The 25,656-nt window shown below is 39.7% G+C and overlaps 1 protein-coding gene across 1 annotated transcript in view; it reads left to right on the forward strand.

Annotated features, from left to right (window-relative positions):
• The window catches only part of LOC136872268 (phospholipid-transporting ATPase ABCA3), a 341,741-nt gene that overhangs the window by 107,927 nt on the left and 208,158 nt on the right, over positions 1-25,656 (forward strand). Inside the window, exons 10-11 of the mRNA XM_067146089.2 lie at positions 7,689-7,843; positions 25,433-25,588. Of these exons, the coding sequence (XP_067002190.2) occupies positions 7,689-7,843; positions 25,433-25,588 (311 nt within the window). The remainder of the gene's footprint in view (positions 1-7,688; positions 7,844-25,432; positions 25,589-25,656) is intronic.

Here is a 25,656-nt window from a genome sequence, read left to right on the forward strand (position 1 = left end):
CATATCGAACTTTGGTATCTGTGGAGTCTTCTTTTTTATTCTCTTCGGTGTCACTTTGATTTTGATTCTCGTGAGGTAGTAATCAGAGTCTTATGTTTGCCCCTTTCTCACTTGAACATTCATAATTTCTCTGTGGTTTTTGTGTGTTATTGCTACATGATCAGTCTGGTATTCTCCTAAGGACGTTACTGGGTGAACGCCAGGTCTTAGTTTTTCCTGATTTCCTTCTTGAAGTGCATCAACATTATCTTCATATTTGGGGCCATTGACCTAGATATTAGGCCCTTCTAAACAAGCATCATCATCATCATATTGTGCTGACAACACAACTCCACCAGTCTCTGACCATTCTTGTTAATGAACTTACGTCCGGGGTAATGTCTTATTGTTCCTCTGAATCTTCTTTCTCTGCCTAATTGTGCATTGACGTTGCCCAGTAGAATTTTAACATCTCCCGTAGAGATTTTTCTCACTGTTTTCTCAAGTTGGTCCCAGTAAAATTTGACTCCTTTGTCTCTCTTGTTATCTTCACTTACTGGTGCGTGTATGTTGACTGTTGTATAGTACTCGTTAGCACATTTGAGCCTTATCATCATCAGTCTGTTGTTAATTGGTTTGACTTCCGTTACTGAGTTGAGTATGTTCTTGTTGACAGCAAGACCATTCCCAGGAGCAGTGTTCCTTTACCTACTTTCCTTTCTGTTTTGCTCTTGAATAACCTGTAGTTGCCAAAGTCTATCATATTGTCATCTGTCATGCGTTATGTTGGATTCCTAGTATCTGATTCTTCTATTTGTCTAGCATCTTTTCCAACTCTAGTAATTTCCCTGCTGTGTTGATATTCAATGTCCCTATGTACATCTTTGTTTTAGTGGGAAGTTTGCCAGAGGTCTCAGACTCCCCAGAATTCAATAGTCTGGTTGCAATGCTATTTTGAGTACCGGTGGGTGGATTGGTTTACCACCTGGAGTATCGAAGTTATTCCTCTCCTCACGATCCATGTCTATGCTTGTTGACACTTGTGGGTCCAGCTCATGCTGGGTGGTTTGAACTGGAGTGGTTAGTCCCAGAGCTTTGTTTGCCGCCGCACCAACTAGGTGAACAGACGCTGACTCCTTGTCGCTTGCTCTGAGTACAGACTTGGAAAGGTTTGCTTCGTTCAGGTCTTCCATTCTCTCCGCCATTGGGAAATTGAACTCCTCTTCCGCCTTCGAGACCGTTGACTATATTACCCCACAATATTGGGTATAGGCATCGCCATGAAGAACTTACATTGTGCCTGTCTTTTTCATGGTTTCCATGACAGTCTCGATAAATCGATCAATATTGTAACCGAATGGAAGTAGGAAAACTTAAAGGGTCCACCTTTTCAATACAATTGAAAAGGTGGACCCTTTAAGTTTTTCCTACTTCCATTCTCAGTTCAATACGGACAAAAATTAAATTCTTAGGTTTAAATATTGTAACCGGTACTTCAGTGGTTACACGATACACAGGTAAAAGGGGGAAAATAAATCAGATTACACAGGACCTTAAACTGTAGACACGCATTAAATATCTGATGAACAGCGCCAAATACACATCAACAGATATCAGGTTAAACAACTTGACGACTATGAACAAGGACCGTGGAATGGGGACTGGGATCCTACCAAGGCCCATAGGAATGCGAAAGTTGCTGGTTTACAGAAAAATCAATGGTGATGTCTTGTTTTCACAATATTATTCTCAAATGAACATTTACAAGGTGAGTTTCGAACCAAATGCATCTATCCACAAAATCCAGATACACACTTTACAAATACAAGTTAGATGTTGTTTGACAACATATTTGCTATTGTGCCAAGAGGTTAACTAAATACTGTATATCTTAGCATAATCCAAGCCCTACAATACAATCTTGAAAGTAAGAGGAAACACAAGATACAAATACAACCTATAAATGGGCGTTAACATGCTTTCTAAGACATCTGAGAAACAAAAATGAATTTGGGGGAAATCAGAAATATTTAAACTTGGAGCAGAGGCCAGTTCAACTTACTTCCGCACCTAAAACACTTCTGATACGGGGCAGCAGAAAATCTAGCGTGCATCAAGTGACGCAGAGTTACTAGAGGCAATCCCCGAGGGAAATAAATTAAACTACAAATCACAAGTTTAGCAAACACGAAAAGGGGAATGCCTCGAATGCAAACACGCAAGCCCAGCTGAAAAGCTAAGGCATCTGAAGTAATTGAGTGGCGGGTCGGGGGGATTTTTAGGGCAAACTCCTATATGAAAATGCAAGCGAACATTAAATATAATTTAAGGTGGAACTGAAATCAAGAGTGCTTACCTGAGGTGGCCCGTGCCGGGAGCGAGGAATCGCCGACGACGTCAAAACTTCAGACAGACGAGAGAACGACAGACCGCGAAATCCTGCCTTGCTCACTTTAAAAAGGGAAGTCTGGCCTTGGAGCGATTACGGAGTGGCCAATCAGAAGGCAGGAGTTTGCCTATCGCCACCTAAATTCACCAATCACAGCTGTTTATCCGGTCGCGATGTTTATACAATCTTCTCGAACATATACAAATCGCGAACCTTCCATTTTCCAGATTTAGTAAGGACATACTTCTAGAATCCACAGCTGACAAAGGCCAACACACCCTGTTCTGAAAGTCTGCATCACAACCTTTCTGGACTGTTCCAGCTATTACAGATCAATCATTTACACTCTAGTAGTTACAAAGTGGATAAAGTGAATAAAAATAAAACATACTACAAAAATATTTTACACATACAGGTTAGGTAGCTAAATGGAATAATATAAAATATTCTACCTCAACACTCCACATCATACAGTAAGTATTATTTAAAAAGATTTACAAATAAAATATTCTACAACAACTTTCCACATCACAGAGATTCTATGCAGGTCTCAAATATCGGTGTTATCTGTGGATCAAGTTTAGGCTAAAATAAAATGCCTTCCACTTATGACACAAAAGTGATGCAATATTTGTGTGTAAAATCACTATTGAACGATCATATACTTTCAAGATAACATTAACACACCTACAGTACACATTATATTGTCATGAACTCTGCCAGGAAACCATAAATGAAGTATTGTTCTTTCTTATAGATGTAAAGAAGGCGCACCCAAACTACATACGATCATAACTCATTGCAGCCATTGTTATTGTTGTTGTTATTATTATTATTATTATTATTATTATTATTATTATTATTATTATTATTATTATACATACATTATCATTATAGACTGTTATGCCTTTCAGCGTTCAGTCTGCAAGCCTCTGAGAATTTACTAAACGTCGCCACAATCCTCGATTTGCAACTAGTGTTGTGGCCTCATTTAGTTCTATACCTCTTATCCTTGAATCGTTAGAAACCGAGTCTAACCATCATCGTCTTGGTCTCCCTCTACTTCTCTTACCCTCCATAACAGAGTCCATTATTCTCCTAGGTAACCTATCCTCCTGCATTCGCCTCACGACCCCACCACCGAAGCCGGTTTATGCGTACAGCTTCATCCATCGAGTTCATTCCTAAATTAGCCTTTATCTCCTCATTCCGAGTACCATCCTGCCATTGTTCCCACCTATTGGTACCAGCAATCATTCTTGCTACTTTCATGTCTGTTACTTCTAACTTATGAATAAGATATCCTGAGTCCACCCAGCTTTCACTCCTGTAAAGCAAAGTTGGTCTGAAAACAGACCGATGTAAAGATAGTTTCGTCTGGGAGCTAACTTCCTTCTTACAGAATACTGCTGATCGCAACTGCGAGCTCACTGCATTAGCTTTACTACACCTTGATTCGATCTCACTTACTATATTACCATCCTGGGAGAACATACAACCTAAATACTTGAAATTATCGACCTGTTCTAGCTTTGTATCACCAATCTGACATTCAATTCTGTTGAATTTCTTACCTACTGACATCAATTTAGTCTTCGAGAGGCTAATTTTCATACCATACTCATTGCACCTATTTTCAAGTTCCAAGATATTATACTGCAGGCTTTCGGCACAGTCTGCCATTAAGACCAAGTCGTCAGCATAGGCCAAACTGCTTACTACATTTCCACCTAACTGAATCCCTCCCTGACATTTTATACCTTTCAGCAGATGATCCATGTAAACTACGAACAGCAAAGGTGAAAGATTGCAGCCTTGTCTAACCCCTGTAAGTACCCTGAACCAAGAACTCATTCTACCATCAATTCTCACTGAAGCCCAATTGTCAACATAAATGCCTTTGATTGATTTTAATAATCTACCTTTAATTCCATAGTCCCCCAGTATGGTGAACATCTTTTCCCTCGGTACCATGTCATATGCTTTCTCTAGATCTACGAAATACAAACACAATTGCCTATTCCTCTCGTAGCATTTTTCAATTACCTGGCGCATACTGAAAATCTGATCCTGACAGCCTCTCTGTGGTCTGAAACCACACTGGTTTTCATCCAACTTCCTCTCAACGACAGATCACACCCTCCCTTCCAAGATGCCAGTGAATACTTTGCCTGGTATACTAATCAATGAGATACCTCGATAGTTGTTGCAATCCTTCCTGTTCCCTTGCTTATAGATAGGTGCAATTACTGCTTTTGTCCAATCTGAAGGTACCTTACCAACACTCCACGCTAATTTTACTACTCTATGAAGCCATTTCATCCCTGCCTTCCCACTATACTTTACCATTTCAGGTCTAATTTCATCTATTCCTGCTGCCTTATGACAATGGAGTTTATTTACTATCCTTTCCACTTCCTCAAGCATAATTTCACCAACATCATTTTCCTCCTCCCCATGAGCTTGGCTGTTTGCAACACCACCATGATGATTTCCTTTTACATTGAGAAGATGTTCAAAATATTCCCTCCACCTCTCCAGTGATTCCCTGGGATTTATTATGAGTTCACCTGAATTACTCAAAACACTGTTCATTTCCTTTTTCCCTCCCTTCCTAAGATTCTTTATTACTGTCCAGAAAGGTTTTCCTGCTGCTTGACCTAGCCTTTCCAGGTTATTACCAAAATCTTCCCATGACTGCTTTTTGGATTCAACAACTATTTGTTTCGCTCTGTTTCTTTCATCTGCGTACCCCTGTCTGGCTCAGCCCTTGTTTGGAGCCATTTCTGGTAAGCCTTCTTTTTACGTTTACAAGCTGCTCTCACTTCATCATTCCACCAAGATGTTCGCCTTTTCCCATCTTGACACACAGTTGTTCCTAGGCATTCCCTTGCTGTTTCTATTACAGCATCCCTGTATGCCACCCATTCACTTTCTATATCCTGAACCTGCTTACTGACTACTGTTCGAAACTTCTCACTAATCGTATCCATGTACGTCTGTCTAATTTCCTCGTCCTGGAGATTTTCTACCCTTATTCGTTTGCAGACAGATTTCACTTTCTCTACCCTAGGCCTAGAGATACTTAGTTCACTACAGATCAGATAGTGGTCTGTATCATCGAAAAATCCGCGAAAAACTCGTACATTCCTAACAGATTTCCTGAATTCAAAGTCTGTTAAGATATAGTCTATTATGGATCTGGTACCCCTAGCCTCCCATGTGTAGCGGTGAATAGCCTTATGCTTGAAGAATGTATTCGTAACAGCTAAACCCATACTAGCACAGAAGTCCAGGAAACGCTTCCCATTCCCATTAGCTTCCATATCTTCCCTACATTTACCAATCACCCTTTCGTATCCTTCAGTTCTATTCCCAACTCTCGCATTGAAATCGCCCATTAGCACTATTCTATCCTTGCTGTTGACCCTGACCACGATGTCACTCAATGCTTCACAAAACTTGTCCACTTCATCCTCATCTGCACCCTCACATGGTGAATACACGGACACAATTCTAGTCCTAATTCCTGCAACTGACAAATCTACCCACATCATTCGCTCATTTACGTGCCTAACAGAAACTATGTTGCGTGCAATGGTATTCCTGATAAAGAGCCCTACCCCAGACTCTGCCCTTCCCTTTCTAACACCCGTCAAGTACACTTTATAATCTTCTATCTCTTCCTCATTATCTCCCCTTACCCGAATATCACTTACTCCTAGCACATCCAGATGCATCCTCTTTGCTGACTCAGCCAGTTCTACCTTCTTTCTTCCATAAGCCCCATTAATATTGATAGCTCCCCATCGAATTCCATTTCGTTCGCCAAGTTGTTTCCAAGGAGTCCCTCGCCTGTCAAATGGGAGTGGGACTCTATTACTCCCATAGGTCCGAGGCTTGCTTAAAGTGTTCTGAGCTCGGTAAATTCATGAAGCAGGATGCTGCCCTACTTGCACATAGTCCAAGTGAGGATCTCTCCTCTAACGGGTTATGGACCACCGGTGAATTGTATAGTCTTAGCCGCCTGAGCACAAGGAGGGCCACGACTCAGAATATGTCCGAGATGCCCACTCCCATTCCATAGCAACTGGTATCCCGACTCTCAGGACCACTTACTAGGCCACTCAGCCGTTGCCCATGGTTCACGAACTAGGACGTGACAGCAGTAACCCACAAACATGAACCATTATTATTTTTGTTTGTTTGTTTGTTTGTTTGTTTGTTTGTTTTCCTTAAATTTAGGGGTGGTGGATGTAGAAAAGGCAAGCCCCACATACATGGAAGTGCTTCCATCCTCACATATATGCTTACATAAACTCTACTGAATATTTGCATATATGTAGACAATTTTAAATTTACATATTTACACTTCAAACACTGTACAATTAAAATATTTATAAATCAGTTATGCTTGCCATTGAAGAATTTGGCAATAAAAATATAAATTATTGAATACCTGCATTATTATAGCTCACACAGGAAAAGTCTTGCGCATGTCAGAGATTGGAAAATTAGGTTTTCTACAATTTGTGTTATGAAAACTTTTTAGATAAAATGAATATTTCTGAAATGTACTTGGAATTTCGTGGATTTTATTATTAGGTATTTATCATATGGCTTTTAGTGCCAGCAGTGTTGGAGGACATCTTTTGCTCGCCTGGTGCAATTCATTCTATTTGATACCCGTGGGTGACCTGTGCATCTATGTGGTATATGAGGTAGGGAGAGGGTGAAACCTGGTGTTGGTACATAATCTACTCTCGAATAACACAAAGGGGTATGCTCAAGACCTAACATTTCCACCTTCGACAGCGTCATATGCTTTCACTCCCTAAAAATACTGTGGAGAGTTTAGGAATTGAACCCAGGCTTTTTGGGACGCAGTCTGGTGATTATAAATTGTATACCACCCACCTCTCCTGCCCTGCCTGCCAACATTCTGATGGCAACATTTTTTTCCTCTAACGGGACTCGAACTGGCTAACCGTGGTGTCAGATCATATAGTTTGGAAGTTTGTGGAAAATGTAATTATTACAAATATATTCTTCTTCCTCTATTTCAATAAAACTCTTTTAAAACATAAAAGATAGGGAATTAATTTTGCCAATTTTTTATTATGAACCTTTTTTTTTTGCACAGCTAATATTAATATTAAACTTAACTCAGATGATATTAAAAATAATATAGGACCTCGCATTGTTCAGTTCTGTGACCTAGTGTGTCTGAATCTTTTTGTTGTGCATGTTATGTTTCTAGGCATGAGGGCACTTCTTGTTAGTTCAAGTAAATTAAAGCTGTTTTCTTTTCTTTTTCTAGGTATGTTCAGCCCTTCAAGTGGTACAGTTTACATTGATGGGTACGATATACGTAGGAATATGAGCAAGGTGCGTGAGAGTTTGGGTCTTTGTCCTCAGCAGAACATGCTCTTTACGGATCTTACTGTGAAACAACATCTCATCTTCTTTGCGATGGTAAGAGAAGCATTACAATGTTATGATTGTTCTGTAAGTAGTTTGTTTTGCTGTCACACACTCTACACTCTTGTTTTATTTATCTTGTCACTTCATTGACATTTATGGCAAGTTTGAGCGAATATTCCAAAAACTCTAAAAGTGAGCCATAAAACCAATATTGCAACTTACAAATTTAATTCTGTTACGTATTGACTTTGACATAAAATGATTTTATTCCTTATGGAATATGACACTTATGAATACGGTATGACACCTATTCAATACTTCGTTACTGCGTTAAACAGTTACGTATATATTTTACAATTACTGTAGGCCATCTTTGGATGAAATTTAAAATCTACAAAGATATTTACAATTCTTGCTCTTAAATGTGGCATGTTCGAAACACTGTAAACAGATAAAAATTAATTATATTTGTTACGGAGATATCCGTGGTAGGTAGAGGTGAAAGAAGGTGCGGGTGTGAATGGGTTTCAAGCTACGAATTTAACGTGCAATGTAAAATTAATTTAAAATTTAACTAGGTTATATTTTCTTTTCAAAAACAAGAGATAACAATCATAACAGGTACAGAGTAGCAAAAATGTAGGTACAATATTACTGGATTCGGGCTCAGTGCCCTTACTTCATAACTCTTGGGCCATCAGCCCCGCCTTACTCCAAAAAAATTTTAGCCAAGGGGCAGAAAGCCCCATTCATGCCCAGGAGCACTGGCTCCAAACATTACACATAAAGCCTGCACGAGGCATACAGAAACAAATTTCAAAGAGCGATCCGCTCTCAAAATTGTAAGCCTATCACAAGGCCACACCAAACTCTACCTTCAAGCTGTCCTCTAAGGACGTATTCACAGGGGTAAAATACCCAACCTACTGAGGTCTATTACATGAAAAGAAGGTTGATTACATGACCTCTAAAATAACAATTTGAGAGGAGGCGAACTTGCACTCCTAATACACTTTGTTTTTAAAACCTAATCTGGCTCTGGGCCACTAACGCAAGGGCTAATCCCATACTACAGAGGTGACTTAGAGAAGAACACTTTACATTACATAAACAAAGAATAGTTTGAGAAAATAAGTTCACCTCAAAACAAATGTGAGTGGGAGCTCGAGAGGGTAGCACTCTCTATCCCAATATGTAGCTTTACAAGAAAAAGATGAAAAGAGTAATTACATTTTAGGAAAAGGTTACATGATGGAAATGCTTCGAACCCGCCGCGAGTGTTAAACTGCCAACCTAGCAAGAAAAGAAGTTATTAATAGGCCATTACCTGGTGTTGAACGGCTGAAGAAGAAAGAGGCGCTTCCCGCCTCCTGCTATGTACTTAATACACTGAAAGATGGAACAGAAGTGGTCCGGAGACCCTAAAATCAGCAGTTTATATACTCTCGCGGAAGTTTCTAGGCGTTAGGGGAATGAAAACACCCGCCCACAATGTTTTTATTGGATAGGACCCCGCAATCGATTCAAGTTGGGGGAAGATACATCTGATTGGATAGAAATTAATTTAAGAAATTCGGGATTGGCTACATGCAAAACAAGGGGAAAGAGAGGGGTATACAGCCAACTTAAACAATAACAGAAAGAAATTTAGCAAAGAACAAACATTTGAAATAAAAATTTCTTCAACAAAATAGTTCTTTGACTCCGCACTAGGTTGCACTATTGTTGATCTTCAGTAGTGTCCTCTAGAAGAGAAAGTTCACACTTCTTACTTCAAGCTAAACAAAAACACATCAAAAGTGACACAGTTCAAAAACTCAAAATTTTCCACGTGGTGACATCTTCTGAGAAAGTAGAGAATTAATAGAATAGATAAAGTTCAACCTTCCTCCAGAAGAGGAGTTTCAACTGGCGCAACTTTTAAATAAACGGTGTAGAGGTGTACCGCCCGGTACAGACCTCCCCCCCAAAAAGTTCCTCCAGGGGTGACACATGAAATCAGTTTGAAACAAAGTCCAAGTAATGATGTTGATACGAAGATAGATAGCAGAAGCATTTACAAGATTTCTTAATTCAGTTTCAAAATGTTGTTGTTGCAGGTGAATGAAAGTCTTTATGTTTGTAGAATTTGAATTTCTGAAGATAAACTTTTAATACTTAAAGGTGAAGAAAAATTTTGCAATGTCCACCAAATATTGTTGTTGAATTCCCAAGTGTAGTTATTGCTTATGGTGACTGTCCATGTAGTTGATGTAGATTGAGTCGGATGGCCAGACCGGCCGTTGCAGCTTGCGTCCAACGGAGGCCGCTCGGACCCCTCAAGTACCCTGAGATACCGCTCGCCCGCACTATGAGGGGAGCAGAGGTGTTGAAGTACGCCGCGCCCGCGGTGAACAGATACAGGCTGCGGGCATGTAGCAGGTCGTGCGCCGCACATCAGCCTTGGCCGGGAGGAGAGCTCCGGCTCGCCGTTCACATGTCGTCCTCGCTGGAGAGGAGGGGGCCCATCCCCCTCCCCAGTCGCTGCACGGCGCTGCGCGGCTGCGGGGGCGCTGAAACATTAAAGCTAGGCGGCAGAATTGTGTTGGACTATCATCTTCTTTGAGGGTACAGGCTTGTGGAGAGGTTGAGGGGCCAGCGGCGTGTAGATATCCATGGCATTTACTATAATGAAGCCACAGTGTAAGGTGGAGCAGGAGACGGGAGGGTGGTAATGGCCGTGGCAAGAACAGGATGGCAGTTTAACGGGTCGGGGCAGGTTTTACACAAGGCTTACATCTAAAACCAAAATATTACAGAAGGGGCAGAATGCCTTAAAAGTGAAACTCAAAAAAAATATAACCTTCATATCCTTTCAAAATAATATGAAGCAAGTTAACACAGAAATTACACCGGTTTCACCTGGGACAGGTGAACTCTAAATATCCTCTCGGTGGCTGGATTACTTAGCAATAAGGTAACCGGCGTAAGAAAATCGAGAATGATACAAGGCCCATGAAATCTGGGGGCAAGCTTGCCCGCGGGAACAAAATTTTTGACCATAACCTGGTCACCTACCTTCAAAGTGGTGGGTCTCCGTCCACGATCATACCTTTCCCTAACCTTTTCATGAGACACTTTAAGATTGGCTTTAGCCTTCTTCCAAAGATCTTTAATGTTATCCGGATCTATTGTCTCGGGTAGAATGTCATTCAAGGACCAGAGGTTAGAGAGCGGCGAGTTGGGAACAAACTTGAACATCAAAGAAGCTGGAGTAAATTTGTGTGATTCATGGACCGCCGAATTCAAAGCAAAAGCTAACCAATGCAGGGACGTGTCCCACCTAGAATGATCTTCATGATGATAGGCAATAAGTGCGGACCTGAGATTACGGTTAACCCGTTCAGCCAGAGATGGTTGAGGGTAATAAGCGGAAGTAGTTACATGAGAGATGGACAAGTCAAAACAGAATTTACGAAATAAATTAGATGTAAAAGCCTTAGCATTATCAGATACAATGTATTGGCACGGACCAAAAGAAGCGAAAATAGAATTTAAGCAAGTAATGGTTGACTGAGCGGTAGCCAGCTTAGTCGGAAATAACCAGGAAAATCTTGTAAAACCATCTACACACACAAAGATGAACTTGTTGGCATTACCCTTTGACTGGGGGAAGGGTCCCACATAATCAATATACAGGCGTTCCATGGGGCGCGACGCTTGATGAGAAGACAAAAGGCCTACTTTAGTGGACATGGTGGGTTTACTGATCAAACAAGATTTACAAGCTTTTACAAGTTCCCGAATTTCACCGTCCATACCTTTCCATATGAACATTTCACGAATCTTTTCACGAGTTTTAAAGATTCCAAGATGCCCCCCCAATGGGGTCTCATGATAGTATTTGAAGATCATAGGTACAAGAACCGCTGGAACAACAACTTTCATCAACTTATCATGCCTCGAAGGGCAACATAAAACACCATTCCTCAGAACATAAGGGACGACATGTTCCCCAGAAGAAAGGGTTTCCATTATCGGAGCCAGCGTAGGATCTTCACGTTGGTATTTCTCAATATCCCTAAAAAGCATGGGAGCATCTGTTAAGATGGCATTAACACCAGATAGTATGGACTCAGAAGGTGATGAACTGTCGACCGGTTCGTGGGTCTCTACGTCGTTATGAAACATACGGCTGAGTCCATCAGCAACAACATTTTCGGTACCTCTGATATGTCTAACATCAAACTGGAAGGCGGAAATACGAATAGCCCAGCGAGCTATACGACCAGTACGACGCGGCCTACCTAAGACCCAGCTTAAGGCTTGATTATCTGTCTCCAGGTCGAATTTAACGTGTTCCAGATAGAGACGGAACTTTTCTAAGGCAAATAAGACTGCCAAACCTTCGAGCTCATAGATGGAATACTTGGCTTCTTGAGCCGACAATGTCCTAGACGCATAGGCGATGGGTCGCCTCCCTAGTTCAGTCTCTTGAAGAAGGACTGCAGCTACAGCTGACGACGACGCATCCGTTTGGACGATGAATTTCTTCGAGAAATCAGGCATAGCAAGTACAGGGGCATTACAGAGAGCTAATTTAAGATCTTCGAAAGCGGCTTGTTGAGAAGGTCCCCACTCGAATTTGATGCCTTTCCTACGAAGAAGGTTTAAGGGCGCCGCTCTATTAGCGAAGTTAGGAATAAACTTCCTGAAGAAATTCACCATACCAATGAATCTAGCGATACCTTTGATGTCCTTAGGAGGTTTAAAATCACGGATGGCCTGTGTTCTAGAATGATCGACAGCTACCCCATCGGGTGACACAATATGCCCTAGGAATGACATAGAGGGCTTAGCAAAGGCAACCTTGGACAACTTGACAGTTAACCCAGCCTTACGAAGGCGATTCAGAACTTCTCGCAGATGATCTAGATGTTCTTCAAAAGTCTCGGAAAATACGACGACATCATCCAAGTAGTGATATAAGTACTCAAATTTGATGTCGGAAAAGACCCTATCTAGTAGCCTAGTGAGCACAGCTGCCCCCGTGGGGAGCCCGAAAGGCACGCGGTTGTATTCGTATAAGTTCCAGTCCGTGGCAAACGCTGTAAGATGTTTAGACTCTTCGGCAAGGGGAATTTGATTATAGGCCTGATTCAAGTCCAAGATGGTGAAGAACTTGGCCTTACGAAACCATGAAAAGCAAGAATGAAGGTCGGGAAGGGGCACAGATTGCAACACCACCTTCCGATTGAGAGCCCTGTAATCAATGACAGGCCTGAAGCCTCCTTGGGGTTTCGGGACTAGAAAAATAGGCGAAGAATACGCTGACTTAGAGGGCCTAATAATACCATCCTTCAACATCTGATCGATGATTTCTTTCAGAGCCTTCATTTTAGGTGGAGATAGCCTATACGGTGGAAAACGGACAGGAATCGAATCCGTGACCTCAATTTTGTATTCAATAAGGTCAGTAACACCAAGAGTATCAGAGAACACCTCGGGAAACGACTGACACAGTTTCCGAATACTATCAGCCTGCTCCTCAGGTAGATGTCTAAGGTCTAACAACATCTCATCCTGGGTAGGCGAAATAGATGAACATGATACAGAATTACACTTTAACAAGGGAATTCTACAATTGGACGCAAATTTGAATGTGCACGACCTGCTCTGGAGATCGAGCACAAGACCAGTGTGAGAAATGAAGTCCGCTCCCAATATGATGGGGCAAGACAAACGCTTGGCCACAAACAATTTGATCTTCCATGTAAATTTAAAAATACGAATTTTGACCAGTACGGAACCTAGAATTTCTAATGGCGATGAATTAGCCGAAACATATTGAATAAGAGCTGAAACATGGTCAGGTAGTTTACAAACAGATTTCAATTTAGAATACCATTCAGCCGAAATAATCGAACAAACACTGCCTGAATCTAAAAGAGCTGTTATAGGCTCGTTATTTAACTCAATCTTAAGAAAAGGAACAGGTGCGGGGGTATCCGCCGCAATCCTAAGACATTCTTTAGGGCATTCAAAAGATGAATTTGAAGGCTGATTGTTCTCTGCATTTACAACCTGTTTACTAGGGGCTGAGTCTCGGGAAGATGGATTAGTCGACTCAACCGATGCCACTAGTCACTTTTTATTATTGGCATAGGTGGAATTGGCACCAGAAGTTGAGCAGGAGGGGGTGCTATTTGAGTTTGGGCAATTTTTGGCGATATGTGAGAAGGCCCCACACTTAAAACAGCCTTGTGATGAACCAGCTCCATTATTTGCCCTACTAGACTTGATCAGAGGACACTTATTGCGCAGATGGTCAGGCGACCCGCAAGCATAACATTTACGAGGGGTGACTGATCGGCGAGGTGGAAGCCGAGTATTACTAAAAGAAGGCGGGGGTTCTTTTGCCACACGCAAGGAATCGGCATACCTAACTCCTTCCGCAGAGACGGCTAATGCTTCCAGTTCAGAGAAGGTTTGCGGGCACGCCGCGAAACACAAATATGACCTGTAGGGTGGTGAAATCCCTTCGATAATAGCTTGCACGATCTGATCCTCAGGGAAGTGGAGAGCAAACACCCTAGTATAAAACTTAATATCTTGGATGAAGTCTGCCAGGTTTTCATCCAAGCGCTGTACCCGATAATAGTATTTCTGAATAAGAGATGACCTCGCGCGGGCAGGAATAAAATTTGCAAGCAGATGTGCATGGAAATCTTCGATAGATGACTGTTCAGCTATGGCTCTTACTATTTTATCTGAGAGAACCCCAATAGCATAAGGATAGATAATTTGCAAAATTTGACATGGGGAAAGAGAAAACACAAGGGCATGATCCTGAAATTCCACTAGAAATCTTAAAAATGAAATTACGTCACTGGTGGTATTAACGGAGAACTTGTATATACCTCTGAGCAACATTGCCAATGGATGAGGCAAGCTGCTAAACCCGGGCGACATAGTAGGTAAAGGTTTCAATGGCAAGGAAGTTAATTCAGCACGTACATTGTTCAACGATGTGCGGCGTTCAGGCCCGTTGTCCAATGGGGCAGAGATAGTTTGAGCAGCAACGGTTATCCTATTGCCTTCTCCCTTAGCAGGTTCTTCCTCACTACTTACATTCACTATGGTGGGCTGATCAGATTTGGGAGGAACTTCCCCAGTTAACAATTGAGTGACTTTACTAGACAATTCAGAGATAGTTTCAAGGAGCGTATTAGCTTGCTTCCTCTGAACGTCATTCACCTTCAGAGACAACAGATCATTAACTCTATTTGAAAAGTGATATAATCTGCCTTGCACACGCTTAATTTGGTTAGGAGACGGATCATTTTCATCAAAAAAACTAACTACGGAAGCTAGCCCAGTAATATTCTCCGTGATCGTGGAAAGAGAGTCATCAATTTCTTTCTCTCCCAAATTGGGGATGGAAATGGGCAAATCAAGGGACTCTCTAAGCTTGTTAGTGTCTATTGCAACCGTGCCTCCAGATTGAACATTTCTGATAGTTAACTCGTATATCAACTCCTCTTTGCGCAAATAGTTAAGGAGGAGAACATCGCGAGGGCCGGACATGATGACAGAACAATTTTTAAAAAAACTCAAAAAATTCCAGCAACTGAGAAAATTGTTAGAGTTCGAATTAAAGCAATGTTTAGCCGTCAAAAGGGGCTAAATTGAGACCCATTCAACCACGCTCTGCTACCACTTGTTACGGAGATATCCGTGGTAGGTAGAGGTGAAAGAAGGTGCGGGTGTGAATGGGTTTCAAGCTACGAATTTAACGTGCAATGTAAAATTAATTTAAAATTTAACTAGGTTATATTTTCTTTTCAAAAACAAGAGATAACAATCATAACAGGTACAGAGTAGCAAAAATGTAGGTACAATATTACTGGATTCGGGCTCAGTGCCCTTACTTCATAACTCTTGGGCCATCAGCCCCGCCTTACTCCAAAAAAATTTTAGCCAAGGGGCAGAAAGCCCCATTCATGCCCAGGAGCACTGGCTCCAAACATTACACATAAAGCCTGCACGAGGCATACAGAAACAAATTTCAAAGAGCGATCCGCTCTCAAAATTGTAAGCCTATCACAAGGCCACACCAAACTCTACCTTCAAGCTGTCCTCTAAGGACGTATTCACAGGGGTAAAATACCCAACCTACTGAGGTCTATTACATGAAAAGAAGGTTGATTACATGACCTCTAAAATAACAATTTGAGAGGAGGCGAACTTGCACTCCTAATACACTTTGTTTTTAAAACCTAATCTGGCTCTGGGCCACTAACGCAAGGGCTAATCCCATACTACAGAGGTGACTTAGAGAAGAACACTTTGCATTACATAAACGAAGAATAGTTTGAGAAAATAAGTTCACCTCAAAACAAATGTGAGTGGGAGCTCGAGAGGGTAGCACTCTCTATCCCAATATGTAGCTTTACAAGAAAAAGATGAAAAGAGTAATTACATTTTAGGAAAAGGTTACATGATGGAAATGCTTCGAACCCGCCGCGAGTGTTAAACTGCCAACCTAGCAAGAAAAGAAGTTATTAATAGGCCATTACCTGGTGTTGAACGGCTGAAGAAGAAAGAGGCGCTTCCCGCCTCCTGCTATGTACTTAATACACTGAAAGATGGAACAGAAGTGGTCCGGAGACCCTAAAATCAGCAGTTTATATACTCTCGCGGAAGTTTCTAGGCGTTAGGGGAATGAAAACACCCGCCCACAATGTTTTTATTGGATAGGACCCCGCAATCGATTCAAGTTGGGGGAAGATACATCTGATTGGATAGAAATTAATTTAAGAAATTCGGGATTGGCTACATGCAAAACAAGGGGAAAGAGAGGGGTATACAGCCAACTTAAACAATAACAGAAAGAAATTTAGCAAAGAACAAACATTTGAAATAAAAATTTCTTCAACAAAATAGTTCTTTGACTCCGCACTAGGTTGCACTATTGTTGATCTTCAGTAGTGTCCTCTAGAAGAGAAAGTTCACACTTCTTACTTCAAGCTAAACAAAAACACATCAAAAGTGACACAGTTCAAAAACTCAAAATTTTCCACGTGGTGACATCTTCTGAGAAAGTAGAGAATTAATAGAATAGATAAAGTTCAACCTTCCTCCAGAAGAGGAGTTTCAACTGGCGCAACTTTTAAATAAACGGTGTAGAGGTGTACCGCCCGGTACAATATTAATAGTTACGAATATACCTGATACTAATATTAAAATTTTACTGGGAGATTTCAATGCAAAGATTTTATGTGAGAGGAGATTTCGTGTAGTGGTGGGGCCATGGCCAGCACATAAATTGACAAACAAGAATGGTGAACGGTTAATTGAATTTTGTATTTGGGAGATGACAAGGTTTAAAAGAAAACCGCATAAATCAATGACTTGGAAATGTCCTAATGTCAAGTCAGGTGAGTCTTAGAAAGATCATGTGGCCATGGATCGTAAATTTCATAAAGAGATTTATATTAAATGTTCTTTGTGGTGTCGATGTTGATTTAGATCATTACATCTCAAAGATTAAAATCAAATTAACTCCTAAAAGGAAAAATAAACTGCAAAAATTCATTAGGAAAAGAATGTATGATCCTAGTTCAGTCATTAATAATCCAGTATACTTTGAGAAATCCATAACGCTTTGAAGTGACAACTTGGGGACCACTGTTAACAAATTAAAAGCCTTAGCAGAAGTAGTTGCTCCCATTAAAAAATGAAAAAAATAAAATAAACATGCATGGTGGAATGAAGAGTGTGATATAGCAATACTATGCTGGCATAAAGCTTGGTTAAATGACCAGCAACAAAAACTAAAAGTTCTAGAGAAGAATGAATCAATGCTAGACGATTAACGGCCAAAGAAATCAGGTGGGTCAAAAGGAACCATCAGAAGGAAACATTAAAATCTATTCATGGAGCTTTCAGTTGCCATAAAATAAGAGACTATTATAGGACATTTAAAACAATACCGAACAAATTATTCTCCCCCTACTCTTCTAATGAAGGATACAAACGGAAAGGTGGCCCATAATGATTGACATTGCAATAATTTGGGCTGAATACTTCAAAACGCTACTTAATAGTGATGATCGTGAAGAATATTTTGAATTTGATCTGTATCCCCGAAATAAAACACCTTTGGAAAAGCTCATACCACCAGTTTACGATGAAGTGGGTGCAACTATTGATTCACTTTAAAATTTTAAAGCAGCAGGGGAGAATCAACTAGTAGCGGAACTTTGGAAGAATGCAAATGTAAAGACTATTCGGAATTTACATAAACACCTCATTGACATATGGAATACTGAAAAATTGCCTGAAGAATGGAATGTTGCAATTATACACCCACTACACAAAAAAGGCGATGGGTCAGATTCAAGTAATTATCAAGGAATTTCTTTGCTGGTTATCACGTATAAGATTTTATATTCCAGAATTCATGAACAACTTTGATAGTGAATTTGGTGAATATCAGGGTGGTTTACATCCAGGGCGAAGCTGTCCAGATTAAATTATCAGTCTCAAATGGATTATAAAACATCAAAGGATTAGGTGCAAAAATTTTGATTTTCAAAAAGCTTATGGTAGTATCCATCGTGAATCATTATTGCATATCCTTACTGAACTTGGTTTACATCAGAAACTTGTTGACTTGTTGCGGTCACTCTTAGAAATATAAAATCTAATTTTAGGTTCAGAAATGAAATCTCTGAGCCATTTGAAATTCATACTGGTCTTCGACAGGGAGATGGATTATCCCTGTTGTTTAATTGTGTGCTGGAAAAAAATATGCATGAATGGAATAAGGTATGCCCACAGACTGTTAAGATTGGAAGAAATATTCAACTGAATTCTTGCATTTGCTGATGATCTAGCATTATTAGGAAATAGTAGTGAAGACTCTATATTTCAACTCCAGAAATTGGAACCATTAGCAGTGAAGGTTGGGTTGAAAATTTCTTTTGAGTAAACAGTAATGATGCAATTTTTTCAAGTTGACACATAACATATAATGTTAAATAATACTCAGAAAATGAAAGTTGTGGACAAATTTAAATATCTTGGTGAGATTGTAACTTGGAATGCTAACGCAAAAGCATCCATAGATGGTAGAACTTAGAAATGGAGACGAGCGCAACAAATTACCTGGCCGAGTTACAAGAAACGATCCTTTTCGATTAATGCTAAATTTCAACATTACTCTGTCGTTAAGTGAGAAGCAACATATGAAAGTGAACAGTATTTAAACTGAATACCCAATCAACAACAAACTGCAGAAAGTTGATAGAAGAATTCTTCGGACAGTTATTAATAAAAAAACACCAGATTGATGGCCAGTGGACCGGGCAAGTTGGCCGTGCAGTTAGGGGCACGCAGCTGAGAGCTTGTATCTGGGAGATAGTTGGTTAGAGCCCCACTGTCGGTAGCCCTGAAGATAGTTTTCCGTGGTTTCCCATTTTCACACTAGGCAAATGCTGGGGCTGTACCTTCATTAAGGCCATGTCTGCTTCCTTCCCACTCCTATCCCATCATCGCCAGAAGACGTGTCTGTGCCGTTCCGACATAAAGCAATTTCTAAAGAAAAAAAAAGGATGGCCAGGCCATTGGAGACTTTTGCTAAATTCAGTACTTTACAAGGAAAGTGAATCTGTCATTGACACGATGCGAAGATGGAGGATTGCATTCTTTGGACACACATGCTGCTTACCAAATACTAGACACCTGAAACAACTTTTTTTTATTTCTTTTGGAATAGTAAAACAAAAAACACAGTTTAAAGAAATACAAATGGATTTAGGTGAATTGAAAATTACTAAAGATCAAATTGAAAATAGAGTAGAGAACTGATTCTAAATAAAACAACAAGTACACAAGAGTATCACTAAAATATCGCAGCGTAAGCAGTATGTTATATCTGCAGAAGAAGATCGTCCAGAATGAAGTTTTTGGAAAGGAAAAAGTTGTCAAGTGTTAAAAGCTGAACTTACTCTTTGAAGACTTTGTTGTGTAAGGTTTGATTTTGGTGCTCCAATGTGGGTGTAAATAGTGTAAATAAATAGTAATGAAAATTATGAACATGTGGGTATTAAGTTTTCAACTAGGAGTATTATCAGTTGACGAAAGGGGGATTGTATCCAAGAAGCATAACATTTTGAACAACAAACTCAATAATTAGTTTACCATGCTAACAAACGTAACCTTAACTTGCACAACTCAAAATAAGACCATTTACAGTTTCCACCCAGCTGTCAAGAATTTAAGAGGTTTAACCTTTATTGATGTAGAAAATGATACTCAGCAAGTGTCCACTCAACTGGCCCAAGCCACTATTTTGATTGACATCAAAACCACAATAGCAGAAACTGAATTAGCAATCCATGAACTTCCCACAGATAAACATGAAATTAAATTTGATAAGAAAAAAATGAAAGAAACAAACTAATTTTAAAAAAACAGGAGCAACAAAACAAAAACACATTTCTCAAAAACAAATAGCCACTCTTAAACAAAAGATTAACAGTAATAACCACTGCTGAAAAAAGGCAACACAACACAACAGTTTTAATGAAAGGGGACTACATAAATAAAATTGAACAATTCTTTTTAGATGATAATTTCATAAAGGTCAATAAAGATCTTACTACAAAAATCCAGAAAGGCCTGAAATTTTTTTTAAGGAATTATACATAGCTCTTTGATGATCATGAATTAAATGTATTACCATCCATTACCTACTACCAGAGCCCTCCCCAAAATTCATAAAAATGATGTACCTATTTGACGATTATCAAATTTAAGAGATTTCTCGGTACGTCCAACAGTTTCTCGTTAAGTATTACATATTCTTAAAAAAGAAAAGCCAGCCATATTTCTGCAATGACATTCAAAAACTTCAACTAAACCCTCATCTCACCATGCACTCGGGTGATGTAACAAACAGGTAAGATGTACGCTAATATCCCAGCATCTGAAACCTTTAAACTCATCAAAAGTAATGTGATCCAACAAAATAACTCAGATAAACTTGAAATAGAAGTGTTTCTAAACGTATTAACATTTGTTTTATGCAACAATTTTTTCACTTTCAACAAAAAGTATATAAAGAAAAATTTTTACCCATGGATTCTCCCATCTCAAGAATATTAGCCAAACTGTTTATTGATTAATTAGAAAATGCACGAATACTCAATAAAATCAATGGAATTTTTTATTGGACCAGATACGTGGATATCATCACTATCTTAGATCAAAGAGTGACAAATAGCAAAATATTACTAAATCAACTTAATTTTTGAAGTCTTCATATCAATTTTACACAGAAATCCAAAATTAACAAATCACTTAACCCTTTGGACATACAAAACACAAGAAGTAATGACCAACTCAGTCAAACATACAAAAGGTGGTGCCTGCAGGCATTGTGTTGGACAGGCCTGCTTTTAACACATGGATGATGGGGCCTCGAGAAATCTCTTAGTACGCTCACCAACAGTACGTGACGGGCCCTGCGAAATCTTGTAGTTCGCTCACCAGCGGTAGGTGATGGGCCCCAAGAAATCTCTGTTTTATTCACGACATCATTTTCGGTCTACCTGTGACATCTCTTGACCATATATTGAACTATTTCGGACTTGCGCATTGAGTAGAATAAATCATAGATGTATATCTGCCACTTTTCTTTTATTCATGGCCTTCTTTTATTCTTTGATTTAGTTTCGAAGCGTCGACTTTCTGCCGGTTCAGTCAATGATAAGATGGAGCACTTGCATAATACAGTGTTAGCTGACGATATTTTAGAAGAATTGTATGCCGATGATCGTTCAGATGGATATAGTTATTGTGAATTAGTGCAAACTGAATGTGAGAGTGATAGTGGAAGTGATATTCAAGCCCCTACATGCCATAATTTACATAGTATGCTCATTTATTGAAGTGACTCTGATGACAACGATGTAGACATTGATGATGTATTAGGAATGGATGCCGAAGATGGTTTTATAAAGGCAGATCCACCGAGATATTTAGAACCGTTTCAAGGCAGGCAAGGACTGAAATATGTCCCACTAGATAATGAAAGTGTAAGTGAAGTTCTTGACAGGTTTTTTTAATAGCGAGTTCTTCACCTTGCTTGTAGACCGATCTGACCTCTACCATGATCAAAACATTCAGAAATACACTGTCACCCAAGTTTCCCAAATGGAAATCTATCACTGTACATGAGATGAAGCTGTTTCTTGCAATGCTCATTCTAATGGGACAGGTAAGGGAAGATAGACTTCGTGATTACTGGATTACAGTTCACTAACCGAGGCTCCAATTTTCAGTAAACTGATGAGTAGAAATCATTTTGACAGTTATAGCAATAATCCAGGTAAATTGGTTAAGTATGGAATTCTTGTACGTGTAGTGTGTGAGGCAGTGTCAGGCTATATATGTAACATTGAGATCTATTCTGCTGAAGGCAAAATATTGGAGGAAACAATTTTTTCAATTCTTGATCCTTATCTCAACCTCTGGCACCATGTCTATCAAGACAATTATTATAACAGTGTTACAACAGCTGAAAGGAAGACAGGAGTTTGCGGTACCATAAGAGCTAATAGGGGACTGCCAAAAAGTTTCAGTGAGACCTCAAAGAAACTGAAGACCGGCGAGAGTACTTTTACTCGGAAGAATGACGTTTTATTGCAGACATGGAAAGATAAGAAAGAGGTGTGAATGATAAGCACACTTCATCATGCCACACTGCATTCCATGGAGACTGGGAGAGGAAAGCAGGCGAAGAAACCTAAGTGTGTCCTAGAGTACAAGAAGTTCATGAAGGGAATTGACAGAGCTGATCAATACCTCTTATTACCCAATCCTCTTTAAGACCATAAAGTGGAGTAAGAAGTAGTTCTGTGGCTCATCAACTGTGCACTCTTTATAATGCATTTAGAGTATACAGCATGCAGAAACCTCAGAAGAAAATGAGCTACAAGAACTTTTTCATGAACACATCAAGAATTTGGGCCACTGAAAATAGTGAAGAACAACAGGATGAAATATAACCATCGACCTTAAATACCAACAGTTAGGACACTCGAGCTTGATCCTCCAGGACAACTGAATGGAGACATGAAGAAGCACACTCTAGAAAGTACTGTGGGTTCTGGAATGAAGTAGTTCCCAACAAAACCATGCAAAGTCTGCAGTGCTCACAAAAAGCGCAGTGAAACACGCTACATTGCTCTTTCTGAATACAAAGGTGCCACTGCACTAAGGGCCATGCTTCCAAAGATACCATACACTCAAGCACTACTAGGGGCATTGGTGAGTACACATGCCAACTTCAAAGGTAAAATCTTGTCTAGTTTAATATTTATGTACATTTTTTTTAGAAAAATGTCCTGTCCACAGGGTATGTGACAAGCTCAAGCATCTGGTCAGTTATGTGTTAAACCACAGTAATCCCCACCACAGGCTCTATCGACTTTCTACCATCAGGTACTGGTAGTAGTGTCCATTCATTGTAACTAACCGTGGAAGAAAGCAAGTAATATATAGAAAGATAAGAACATGAAAAGGAACAGGATAAACACAATGACAGGTTAGCACTGGAAGAAGGAACAGAGAAGGAGATAAGGACAAACATGAAAACACAAAAAAACGAGGACAATCTCCTTACCTTCATACTGCCACCTTCAAATAGGTTAGCTGTCTCTTCATCAATGTCAGCAGTCCTTATCAATTCTTCTACATCCATTTCTTCTTAGCTCCCGATAAGCTCGTTCGTGCCTCCCAGATTCATCCGGAGTGTGGACTTCACCCAATTGAGGGACTCCTTTGACAGATCTTGTTTTGATATGGGAAGTGTAGAATAAAAGTAAACTGGATAAACACAGGGAAAGGGAAGGGCAAAGAACGTAAAAGGTCAATGTGGGTGGTAGAAAACTAGGGACACATGACAAACACACAAAGAGAAAGGAAGCCCAATGGGTTAATTACGGTATATGAAGGAATAAACAACTGTCAAATCAAATCGCATATACAATAAAACCTCGTTAAGATGCTTCTGCAGGAAACAAGGAAAAATAATGTGTTAAGCGAGAACACGTACTACTGAATATACGAATAAAAACTATCCAACAGGAATATGGAAACACTAGATACGATTTTTTCCGACATAATGGGATTTTACATTTATCCGCAGGTACAGTGAAAACTCTATGAAGAGATTATTAAAAGTGTGAAAAACATGAGAGAACAAATATGAAAACTTATTCCGCTGGGGCTTATAAAATAATAGTGCACTGAAAAGTGTTAAAAGCACCAAACAAATATGAAAACATTTGAAAGGGTCCCATAAAAATATCAATGTATTATTGCAGATCACACTCTTTCTAAAACAAATGTTAGTAGAAGCCTTTTATTTCGGACCAGTTGATTATTAAACATTATTTTTCTGGTCTCGCACTTAGTCAATGAATTGGAATGTTATACACGGCCATATGTGACTACAACGAAATGAGTTTGGCCACCATTTTGAATCAAACAGAACTTTGACCGACCAAGACCGATTCGAGTGATCGAGTCGAAACTGGAAGGTGCGAGTTCCAACATTCACGCCTATTCTGCACGCTTAAAGATGTGGATGCCAGTAGACTTGCTGACAGACTTTAATTTTTTCTCATTAGTAAGGAATTTCACGACCTTTTCCGTATCCATAATTAGGCTATCACAAGACAAATATGCACCACGCTGGTCAGCTTCACAAGATTATGTTTAAGATGTAGGCTATCACGCGACAAATATTCGCTAAACATCACTGTACAATTAAACACGAAGTACATCTCTAACTTCTGAATGGAATGCAAAATACAAGCACAAACAGGCTCATTTTGTTATTCTTCAGTATCACTGCTAACTGCCAAGCAAAACTGAGCATTTCTGAGGCTAATGGCTTGCTCCCCAAAGGTGCAATTTACCCTGTGAAGTTCAAGAATTCAAGGCCTTTTCCTGTTTTCACGCAACTACTGTGAGGGCTCTTACCAGAGTTGGAAATCACGTTCCTTCCACAAAGGATGACAAATATAATTTTCAGGGCTAGGAAAAATGTGATCGTACTAAGTGGTAATAGTGAAAATTTGTGACGTGACAAGTAACATGTTTTTATATAGATTTAATACGATGAGAATCCGGACTTCGAATGTACGATGTGCTAAGCTGGAAAACGTGTTAATGAGGAACGCACTGACGAGGTTTTATGGTATTTCCTTGATGAAACTTTCTTTAAAAAAGCAGTTGGCTTTACGTTGCAATGACACAGAGAGGTCTTATGTCCACAATGGAATAGGAAACGGCTAGGAGTTGGAAGGAAGCAGCTGTGCCATTAATTAAGGTACAGTCCCAGCATTTGCCTGGTGTGAAAATGGGAAACCACAGAATACCATCTTCAGAACTGCTGACAGGGATTCACACCCACTATCTCCCGAATGCAAACTCACAGCTGCACGCCCGTAATCGCATGGCCAACTCGCACGGTAAAAATTAAAAATACTGTTGTTTCTCTATTTTTCTTTGTTAGAGATGAATAATATATTTTTTTATTGTAAGTGTAAATAATCTAAGGCATTTTTATATATTATTCTCTAGCTGAAGGGAAGTTCAATGAGAGAAGCTGTTGCAGAGAGTAACGAATTATTGAGGAAGCTGAACCTTCAAGAACACAAGTCCAAACGACCTGATGAACTTTCTGGGGGAATGAAGAGGAGATTATGTCTTGGAGTTGCATTATGTGGAGATCCAAAGGTACATATATATTCTCTCTCTTCCTGTATTTTGTATTATCTTAAAATATTAAACATCTTCTTGAAGGG

The sequence above is a fragment of the Anabrus simplex genome, chromosome 4 (genome assembly GCF_040414725.1).
Source record: "Anabrus simplex isolate iqAnaSimp1 chromosome 4, ASM4041472v1, whole genome shotgun sequence".
In the NCBI taxonomy this organism is placed as follows: Eukaryota; Metazoa; Arthropoda; class Insecta; order Orthoptera; family Tettigoniidae; genus Anabrus; species Anabrus simplex.